The 11,303-nt window shown below is 44.7% G+C and overlaps 1 protein-coding gene across 1 annotated transcript; it reads right to left on the bottom strand.

Moving 5' to 3' along the window:
• Positions 1-6,395: 6,395 nt before the first annotated feature.
• Positions 6,396-8,214, bottom strand: LOC115138937 (left-right determination factor 2-like). Its single transcript, XM_029676119.2, has 4 exons — positions 7,944-8,214; positions 7,481-7,724; positions 7,117-7,356; positions 6,396-6,919 (listed from the first exon to the last, which is right to left on the bottom strand). The coding sequence occupies exons 1-4, from the start codon at positions 8,209-8,211 to the stop codon at positions 6,598-6,600; spliced, it is 1,074 nt and encodes a 357-aa protein (XP_029531979.2). The 5' UTR covers positions 8,212-8,214; the 3' UTR covers positions 6,396-6,597.
• Between the last annotated feature and the right edge of the window lie 3,089 nt (positions 8,215-11,303).

The raw sequence follows: 11,303 nt of genomic DNA, 5'->3' as shown, positions 1-11,303 counted from the left end.
CCTTTTGGTCCTAGACTCCGGTACCGTTTGCAATGCGGTAGCAGAGAAAACGGTCTATAACTTGGGTGACTGGAGTCTCTGACAATTTTCTGGGCTTTCCTCTGACAGCGCCTATTATATAGGATTTCAGGAAGCCTGGATTTCAGGAAGCTTGCCCCCAGTGATGTACTGGGCTGTTCGCACTACCCTCTGTAGCACCTTACGGTCAGATGCCAAGCAGTTGCATTACCAGGCTGTGATGCAACCGGTCAATATGTTCTCTATGGTGCAGCTGTAGAACTTTTTGAGGATCTGGGGACCCATGCCAAATATTTTCAGTTTCCTGAGGGGGGAAGGGGGGAAAGGTTTTCTGCTTTTAGTTTTTGCTTGTAAGCCGGAATCAGGAGGATAGAATTATGGTCAGATTTGCCAAATGGAGGGCAGGGGAGAGCTTTGTATGCATCTGTGTGTGGAGTAAAGGTGGTCTAGGATGTTTTTATCTCCTGTTTGCTCGTGACATGCGGGTAAGAATTTGGTCAAACTGATTTAAGTTTGCCTGCATTAAAGTCCCCGGCCACTAAGAGTGCCGCTTCTGGGTGAGCATTTTCTTCTTTGCTTATGGCCTTGGTTGAGTTTATAGAGTTGGTTGAGAGCAGTCTTAGTTCCAGCTTCGCTTTGTGGTGGTAAATAGACGGCTACGAATAATACAGATGAGTACTTTCTTGGTAAGTAGTGCGGTCTAATGATTGCATGTTAGCATGTGGTGGGTGGTATTTTGGGCTTTGGTGACAACAGATGGCACTGTGATGGACTGCATCCAGTTTGCTGAGTAGAGTGTTGGAGGCTATTTTTAAATGACATCGCCGAAGTCAAGGATCGGTAGGATAGTCAGCTTTACGAGGGTATGTTTGGCAGCATTAGTGTTGCGAAATAGGAAGCCGATTTCTAGATTTAATTTTGGATTGGAGATGCTTAAGAGTTTACAGTCTAACCGGACACCTAGGTATTTGTAGTTGTCCACATATTCTAAGTCAGAACCGTCCAGAGTAGTGATGCTAGTCGGGTGGGAGGGTGCGGGCAGCAATCGGTTGAAGAGTATGCATTTAGTTTTACCTGCATGTAAGAGCAGTTGGAGGCCACGGAAGGAGTGTTGTATGGCATTGAAGCTCGTTTGGAGGTTTAAGTGTCCAAAGAAGGGCCAGATGTATACAGAATGGTGTCGTCTGCATAGAGGTTGATCAGGGAATCACCTGCATATATCAACATCATTGATTATATATACAAAGAAAAGAGTCGGACTGAGAATTAAACCCTGTGGTACCCCCCATAGAGACTGCCAGAGGCCCGGACAACAGGCCCTCTGATTTGACACACTGAACTCTGTGAACTCTGTCTGAGAAGTAGTTGGTGAACCAGGCGAGGCAGTCATTTGAGAAACCAAGGCTGTTGAGTCTGCCGATAATAAGAATATGGTGATTGACAGAGTCGAAAGCCTTGGCCAGGTCGATGAAGACGGCTGCACGGTACAACCTTTTATCGATGGTAGGTATGATATCGGTTAGCACCTTGAGCGTGGCTGAGGTGCACCCGTGACCAGCTCGGAAACCGGATTGCACAGGGGAGAAGGTACGGTGGGATTTCGAAATGGTCAGTGATCTGTTTATTAACTTGGCTTTCAAAGACTTTAGAAAGGCAGGGCAGGATGGATATAGGTCTGTAACAGTTTGGTTCTAGAGTGTCACCCCCTTTGAAGAGGGGGATGACCGCGGCAGCTTTACAATCTTTTGGGATCTCGGACGATACGAAAGAGAGGTTGAGCAGACTGGTAATAGGGTTTGCAACAATGGTGGCTGATAATTTTAGAAAGAGAGGGTCCAGATTGTCTAGCCCAGCTGATTTGTATGGGTCCAGGTTTTGCAGGTCTTTCAGAACATCTGCTATCTCTGGATTTGGGTGAAGGAGAAGCTGGGGAGGCTTGGGCAAGTAGCTGCGGGGGGTGCGGAGCTGTTGGTCGGGGTTGGGGTAGCCGGGAGGAAAGCAGCATGGCCAGCGTAGAGAAATGCGTATTTAAATTCTCAATTATCGTGGATTTATCAGTGGTGACAGTGTTTCCTAGCCTCAGGGAAGCTGGGAGGTGCTCATATTTTCCTAGCCACCGTGCTTCTACACCTGCATTGCTTGCTGTTTGGGGTTTTAGGCTGGGTTTCTGTACAGCACTTTGAGATATCAGCTGATGTATGAAGGGCTATATAAATAAATTTGATTTGTTTAGACATGGACCTCATCAAGCTAGTTTTATCAGTGACAGCACCAGTAGAGACAGACAATTTACTGGAGGAGTTTGCTGATGTTTTTACAGGAATAGGATTATTCCCAGGAGAATGTACCATTCACCTTGACCCAGACGCAACCCCTGTGGTCTACCCACGAGAAAGATTCCCCTTGCTCTCCGTGCCCGTCTGAAGAAAGAGTTGGAGAGCGTGGAGCAATCTGACATAGTCACCAAGGTTACAGAACCGACTGACTGTGTGAAGAAACCACGCACAGGCAAGCTCCGAGTATGTCTCGACCCAAGAGACTTGAACAAGGCTATCAAACGTCCCCATTACCCTTTTCCGACGCTAGATGGTATCACACACAAGCTAGCGGGAGCACACTACTTCAGTGTCATGGACGCTAGATCAGGCTACTGGGCTATCAAGCTCACAGAAGAGTAATCTAAGCTCAACATTCAAGACACCGTTTGGACGCTACAGGTTCTGTCACCTGCCTTTTGGGATTATCTCAGCCCAAGACGTGTTTCAGCGAAAGATCGACGAAGTGTACGAAGGCCTCGACGGAGTTGTGGCCATTGTGGACGACATCCTTGTCTATGGTCGAACCAAAGAGGAGCACGACCGAAACCTCAGCGCGATGCTGCAAAGGTCCCGCGAGAGAGGAGTCCGGCTCAACCCCGAGAAGAGCACAGTCGCGCTACAGAGGTCAGCTACTTCGGACATCTTCTCACAGAGACTGGAATCAAGCCACATCCACAGAAGATCTCAGCCATAAAAGAAATGGAGCCACCAAAGAACCGCACAGAGCTGGAAACAGTGCTTGGTATGGTCAACTACTTAGCCAAGTTAGCACCCAGCCTCTCCAATGCTAATGCACCCCTGCGTCAACGGCTAAAGCAGTCCAGTGAGTTTCTCTGGGACAAGCAACACGACATTGCTTTCCAGAATGTGAAAGACTTGATCACGAGAGAACCAGGACCAATCCTTGCCTACTACGACCACAACAAAGAGCTCAGACACCAAGTGGACGCATCGAAGTATGGACTAGGTGCAGTGCTACTGCAAGAAGGAAAGCCCATCGGCTACGCTTCCAAATCTCTCACAGACTGTGAAATCAACTACGCTCAAATCGAAAATGGAGCTCTACGCCATTCTGTTCGGATGTAAAAGTTTCCATCAGTACATATATGGACGACAAGTCATTGTGGAATCCGACCACAAGCCCCTTGAGTCAATTATGAGGAAACCACTAGCCGCAGCCCCGCCAAGGCTACAGAGAATGATCCTTCAACTACAAAAATATGACTTCACAATCACTCACCATCCAGGCAAAGACATCCCTGTCGCAGACACACTCTCCAGGAAGTTTCTTACCTATAAGGACAGCAGCCTCAGTGAAGGCATGGACATGCAAGTGTACACTGTGTACAGCAACTTACCAGTTAGTGACACAAAACTGAAGGAGATCCAAGCAGAAACAGAAAAGGACTCGCAACTCACACAGCTGAGGAAAGTCATACAGGATGGATGGCCTGAGGAGAGGAGAAAATGCCCTCAGAGCGTCTCAGAATTCTGGAACCATCGTGATGAACTATCACAGATCAACTGAATAATTTTCAAATGAGAGAAAATCATTATTCCTACCAGTCTCAGAGAAGAGATTTTGACAAAGATCCATGCTGGACACATGGGCATGGAAAAGTGCAAACAGAGAGCACAGGACATTTTGTTTTGGCCCGGAATGTGCAAACAAATAGAGGACATTGTTGGTAAATGCGCATATGTCTTGAACGACGCCCCTCAAACACCAAAGAGCCCATGTTACCTCACTGTATCCCAGACCGACCCTGGAATTTCGTGGCAACCAATCAGTTTACCTGGAACAACGAGGACTACATCGTAACAGTGGACTACTACAGCAGATACTTCGAACTCGACAAGCTTCACAGCACCACATCTGCAGCTGTAATACACAAGCTGAAAGCAGCCTTTGCCAGGCATGGTATTGTAGAGACTTTAATATCTGACAATGGGCCCTGTTACAAATCAAATGAGTTTGAATCCTTCACAAAAGCATGGGAGTTCACACACGTCACCACAAGCCCACATTACCCTCAAAGTAATGGCCTTGCTGAAAAATCTGTGCAGATTGATACATCCCTCATGGATAAAGCAAAAGCAGACAAGAGGACCCCTACATCAGTCTCCTTGAATACCGCAACACTCCAGTTGACTACTTCAAATCACCAGCCCAGCTGTTGATGAGCCGCAGACTTCGCTCAATCCTTCCCAGCACCAACCAGCAGCTGCAACCTGAGGTCGTCAGCTACAAGGAAATGCATTAAAAACGTGCACAGAGACAACGACAACAAAAGCGATACTACGACAGGTCAGCTAGACCACTGCCACCACTGATCGACGGAGAGTCAGTTAGAATCCAGGAGCATGGCCTCTGGAAGCCAGCAGTCGTCATCCAGCCAGCTGACACTGAACGTTCATATCACGTCCGCGCCGCAGAAGGAGCGGTGTACCGCCGCAATCGTCGTCACCTACTGAACACAAAAGAACAACACGATGATGAGATGAACTGTTCCCCTGAAAGAGAACGTGATGGACTAAACACACACACACAGCACAACATAACAACATGCACCATACTTACCTGCAACACCACAAGAACTGTTGACTGACACAGAAGCATGCTCAGCATCATATCGCACAAGGTCAGGAAGAGAGGTCAAGCCCAGAGCTGTCCTAGACCTGTGAAATGTTAAAGGGTGTAGGCGGATCGCTGCCCTAAAAGAGTTTGACTGTAAACTTGTTATTGAAAGTTCACTTGAAATGCTTTGCTATTTGTATCTGTTTGAAATGTTAAGATGTTATTTCTAGTGAAAGCTGAGTTGCTGAGAATCCCTTGTTTGAAAAGTAACAGTATGTTGGATTATTGTTTCAGAGTCTATGTTGATTCAGTTGGTGTAGTATGCAATATAAATGGGTACCTACCTTGAGTTCAAACTACAGAGCATGTATCCAAAAGAAACCCTTAGAATATGTAAACATTTTCTTTTTTTTTAAAAGGGGGATGTAATATTCATGTGTAAACATACTGAATTGTAATTGGATGCATTTTACCGCCATTTCATACTGCGCTATGATTGGTTAAGACCACCCAAACGGTTAGGTCATGGTCGGTTGGATCCTGGTTGGCGATACGTGAACATGCCAGTTATAGCTAGCGAATAAAGAGCTACGTTAAAGAAATTTCCTGTAGTACTGCATTTTATTATCTTGTACAGTGTGTGCAAAACAAGGCAACACCAACCTTCCTGAGCCGAATGTATGATTTCACCCAGTTATGCTGAATTTGCGTGATGACTGAAACAGATTTTTTCCCCAGCTATCTTCATTGCTGAGAAGAAACTAATGTCCGTGGGCTTGGTGTAGCGTGTGTCCGTAGCAAGGAGCTTGGGTAGCCAGGCAAACGCGGAACACCACGGAGAATAGATTAAGATTAGAGCAAAATACCTCACACTTTACATTGACTGGGGCTCTAATGGGGGACGAGATGAGGACCGCGATCTGACATTGGTTTTGTCTCGTGGTCTTGGTCATAAATGGTAGAGTGGACTGGATGTCTTTCAAATCAATCATGCCATTTTTAAATAAAACATTTTTAAATAAAAACTAATTTGACATAGTTCAAAACTCCTTCCGTGCATTTGCATAAGAATCAACCTGTCCGCGTGTCATTCGTGCGTAATTGGTGACGTTTAGCTTGGCCACACTGGTCGCCAATGGATGCAGTGCTGTAGATTCTGAGACTGAAACTAAGTAAATAAATCCACAAAACAATCACTGATCGGAAGCCCCGTGATGAGGATGTGTTACCATAACAAAGGACTGGGTTAGTGGTGAGGCTCTAATGATAAAATTTGTAAATGATCTCAGTTTGACTGTGTTTTCGTTTATTCACACTCCCCCGCTTTCCCTCAAAAGACAAACCCTTAGACAACAATGAAGTGACACTGTGTCAATTAAGGATTTGTGGAAGAAAAATACGGTCGTTAATATACTTTGGAAATGTGCAATTAATTCATATTTTTAATCTTGTCATATGAAGAGTATAAATGCATTCATGGGCAACATAAATTAGGCTACGTATTTACATTTAAAGTGCTCAACAAACAAGTGATCGGCTAATATAACCGTTGTCTCAAATATTCACACCAACAAGATATCTCCTTTTTAGCCTATAGTAATTTAAATTTGAAGAAAAAAAGTTCTGTGCATCACGAGTCGCACTCGCATCTCTGTCTCTCTGGATTGCGCTCCTTCTTCATTCTCAAACAGATACATTGTCCATTGTACATCTGCACTTCTCCACTATCATGTTGGGAAACTCGGCCACTTCAATCTCAGTGTAGTCTCCTTCTTTCACCAGGTACATTATAGGTAGCGGCGCGTTCTCCGTAGCCGCGCACCGCCGTTCTCCGTAGCCATAATGACGCTTTGGCTGCTTGCATCCTCCTGCGCATCGGAAGGACTGGTAGCCCGCAGGTTCGATGACCCAGTATTGAGTCCAAGTTAGCTCCCGGAAGTTGATGAAGTGGTCTTCTCTGCAGCATATGCCGTTCGGCTTGCTGGACTGGCAGTCACCACGGGAACTGGACGAAGATAAACGGTCAGGTTATTACACGTTTGACACACCTATAGAGGATTCTCAAAATCATGTATAAGCTAATGTCATACTGTGACATAGCAGCCAGGTCCATATGTGTGTAGCCTATATGCTTAAAATGTGTCCACTATCCAACCAAGGTTCTAAACATTGCCATTGGCCTAGCTATTAAATGTCACTTACCCATATTCCTCCAGGTTCAAGGTGTAAAAAAGAAGCTCAGGCTTTCCCGCGCTCTGGTCAGAGGGGTCCTGCGCGGTAAAGCGCATACTCTTGGCCATCCCGGCTGCGTAGCTTCCCGGTCTCTCCCCCTCGACCCGCAGCTCCAGGCGCAGCAGCACCTCTCGACGTCCCTTCGACCAGTAGTGTACGGCCTGCGTCACATCGAAACTTTTCCACCCGGTCTCGTAGATTGGCACCAACCTATTGAAAGAGGACACCCGTACAAATGAATCACAATAGCACTTTAATTAACTAGCATGCTAATTAATTACTATTAGGCTAATTAAAAGTAGGCTGTTGAATGATGTGCGGTAACGGTGCTGACCTTGAGTCTACCAGTGAGAAGCGGTTGGCGCCGTTCTCTAGAACCTCCACCCAGTAGACGCTGACCCGTGCGTTGTTGCCCTGCTTTTGACTCTTTCTCCCGGCCAGGTGCAGTTTATGAGGGGCGTTCTGGTAGAGTCTGAGCTCCGCCATGGTCACCTCGCTGTTGGCTGGGACCCTGGCCTCCATGTCGAAAACCAACCGCTCTCTGGTGGCGTCAGAGTAAAGAATCTCCCCCGATATATCTGTTATGTAGAATATAACAGGACACCGCATGTAGACAATTGGACAGCCGTGCGTAATTTGGAATCCAAACAGAACCAAACTGAGAAATACGCATTGGTGTTAACAATAGTATAACTAATAGTAAATCAAATATAATGATGGAAAATAAAAATCAGTCAGTCTTTAAAACTGTCATATTCTCAGTCTTAGAAACTGTCATAGTTGCCATTGCTGTTTACCTGCGTTCCCGGAATACCCCCTGAGGATTCCTGCTAGGCTGGGCAGAGAGCGGCGTCTCCTCTCGTGGTGCAGCTTCAGCAGGGTCAGGTACTTGTTTCTGATGTGGCTAGGAACGACCAGGTTTTCCAAGTCCCTTTTATTGATCCTTGGGAGTTCCTTCAGTCCAAGCCTCTGAAGCATAGCCTCTTTCAGGTTCTCCTGGTTGAAGCTGTGCGTTAGAGACAGTATCGCACTGGCGCACAGCAGCCAAATTGGGAAATATGCCATTTCTGAAAGAGTTGAGAGTTAAACCCTGTTGCAGATGGAGGAGGACAAAGACTGACCACCTTTATATATAGTAGCCCCGCTGTGACATCCCGACGGACGTGTACAAAGGGGGGGGTGGGGACCAACATCAAAAACAGTGGACGCGTGGGAGAGCTTCAAAGTAACGCCCTATTTTAGGACTAATAGCCTCTGCCTGATCCCAACCCCCACGTCCACCCACTCATCGATCACACCCATCAACACCACATCGACCAGTAAAGCTGGGACTCGCACGTGAAAGAAAAACACACATTTCGTTTTTAATGACCCCATTTTCATCTGAAACATGGGTGGATTAGACACCAATAGATTAGTAGATAGAGTGGTTTTTTTTTACCGGCAATTAATGATGTGATAATCTCTCTCTAATGGACATCTAAGCGGTTTCACCCTGCTTGTCATTCAGTCAAAACATCGTTGATAGGCTTCCAGTAGGCTATGTCAATTCTTGAATTGTTTAATTAAAAATCGAAACAGTTTGAGCCTAAACTTTTGGCATTATTTATCAAATTGAACTCGGTCTGGGATAATGATCTAGTTTTCATGATCTAATATTGTTCTAATTGGAGCACTAGTCTTGCTTGATCAAAAGGCATAGATGGACATCACTGACAGACAGATATTTTCCTCTCACTCATTAACAACTGGCCCCTCAACCCCTGTGTGGCTTTAGAATGGCACCCCATGGACAGATTATCATATTAGTGTAATTAAGTTTGTCAAGTATGTGTATAACATCATTAGTGTGTGGAGGTATGTCTATCCTTCTCTGCCTGAGTCTATGGTGGTCCCCCTGTGTAGGTGTGTGTCAGGTCAAACAGACTGGTGTGTATTGGGAGCCGAGCTCCCATAGGGGACAGATGAGTAATCCAGTGTGTGCTCTGCTCTGGGATGTGGATTGTAAAGGGCTCTTCACATGGACCTGATTATGTGTCTCTAATGCAGGAGCTGGCTGGGTCTTTTTCTGTCATATACACACACAAACACTATAGTGGCTGAGGCAACTGGTTCCTCCATAGAGTCCCAGTCTGGAGTGTGTATTGGGACTGGAGTGTGGCAGGTGGTCTTGGGATGACAGACAGTGTGCCCGCAGACAGCATACACGCAGACAACACACAGGAATTGCTGAATGACAGATCAACAGCTGACAGGCAGAGGACAGACACATACACACACACAAAACGTGATGCCAGATCAACAGTAGTCAGACAGCTAAACAGATGTGCTCCCTGTGCTGTGTGTGTTAATCATCATGTTATTAGCGGTCTCTTTTTGGCAGGGCAGGCCTGCTGGGTCCTCATTTTAATAGATGTAGTAGACGGACAACACGAAACCAACATATTCAACAAAAGAGATGAAAGATTCAGACAAATTCATGTCTTAGATTTCAGTTGTTCAGCTGTCATTGTCAAGCCAACCATTTTTTTATTCACCACATTGGAGTTGGGAATAGAGCAGCAAAAATGAAATTTGTGCAAAACTTGAAATATGAATTGGTTGCCTATTTAATTGTAACACTCACATAGGACATATAAAAGTAGCCCTACAAAGTTAGAGACACATTTGGCGCCCATTGCCCCAATACAAAATGCCTGTATTATTGCTCTGGGTATGCCTAACCTAAATATAAAACCTTGCGTTATTTTTTTACTTCATTAGATAGTGCCATTTGTAAGGGGTGACGCCGGGGGTGTCATGCCCATAGGGGGCACAGGGGCACGTTCCCCCTCAGATTTGTCAATACATTTTTTTTTTTTAATTCCTCTGTAATACTACTAGTCACTTAGCAATTTTATGCCGTTGGCTTTAGCTAGCCCAGATAGGTTCCTACTCTCAACAACCTCATAACTAGCTACCAAGAAGCCATTTCAGGCTATCAATCTAGTTAGTAGCTAGCTTGTCTAACTATTTGAGAAAAGCAAGCAATAACTAAATCTACTGAATTCCTTTTCATCTTTAACCCAGATTTTAGCAGAGATGCAGAGCAGCATATTTCATTTCTTCTTTTACAGACAGTTTAAGATGTATGCTTAGATATGCAGAAAAATCCAAATGTTTTTTTTACAAAGCATAAGTATTTTGGCTTTAGATAGCAGGAAAATGCTGTTTCAGGTGTTTGAAAAATGCAACATTCTCACATTTATGTACAGAAGGAAATGTTCCTCCCGGTAGACCAACCCCCAGCCATTCACACATAGTCCCCTCAGATTTTTGGGGTATATGACACCCCTGAGTGATGCTGATCCCATGTTCACACATTCTACGGACCGGCAAGCTTTGATTTTGCGAGAACAGTTGGCATTGACAATACACAACATCGATAAGGGGTTGGAGACGGGTTGTGAGAGGAACGAGTCGCCCCTCCTACCCGGACTGTTGACAGAAGCTCTTCGGGTGGAAGTTAACAGACATCTTGATCCACTTAATCAGAAATCAGCAAGTCTTCCCCAATCAACAGGTTTTAATGAAGGACTATAGATTAGCATTACAAAATAGGACAACAGAAACTAAGACACAGCCAAGCCTTTCATTTACTGCAGCTATTAATGTGCTGTTATTCTTGTAATGGTGATCATTTTCTGTATTCAAAGCTTTAGCAGGCCTACATGTGTTGTGATAAAGGTATTGTAGCCTTTGCTGATCAAAATATGAGTTCTAAGTGGATTAAGAAAAAGATATGACGCATAAATCAATATCCTATTAAGGAAACTAAATGAAACCTTTTAGATAAGAAACCTTAAACCTAGTAAAATATATAATTATTCTTATCGCATTAACTTTTCCATAGGCTTGTCAGTGACACCTTGAACCAAGTGTAAATTATTCTACAAATGTCTGGCCTACTTTTACAACCTTGGATTTCCACCAAAAAACTTTATAAAAATTACTTAAATCTTGTGAAATATGTCATTTTATTGTTATCGCAATACCCTTTCTAATTGATTGTCAGAGAGACCTCAAACCAAATGTAAATTACTCAAACATTTATGGCCTACTTTGACTTCCTTTGACTTCCTTTGATTTCCACAAAAAACCTTGTGTGAATTTATTAC

The sequence above is a fragment of the Oncorhynchus nerka genome, linkage group LG12, assembly GCF_034236695.1.
Source record: "Oncorhynchus nerka isolate Pitt River linkage group LG12, Oner_Uvic_2.0, whole genome shotgun sequence".
In the NCBI taxonomy this organism is placed as follows: Eukaryota; Metazoa; Chordata; class Actinopteri; order Salmoniformes; family Salmonidae; genus Oncorhynchus; species Oncorhynchus nerka.
The sequence above is the reverse complement of the archived record's forward strand: the minus strand, read 5'-3'. Positions and strand labels throughout refer to the sequence as shown.

Excerpts from the sequence above, each read along its gene's own strand:
- LOC115138937 (XM_029676119.2), bottom strand. The coding sequence starts at position 8,211 with ATGGCATATTTCCCAATTTGGCTGCTGTGCGCCAGTGCGATACTGTCT. Across the intron at positions 7,725-7,943 it reads GGGGTATTCCGGGAACGCAG|ATATATCGGGGGAGATTCTT; the intron begins GTAAACAGCAAT and ends TCTACATAACAG. Across the intron at positions 7,357-7,480 it reads TTCTCACTGGTAGACTCAAG|GTTGGTGCCAATCTACGAGA; the intron begins GTCAGCACCGTT and ends CTCTTTCAATAG.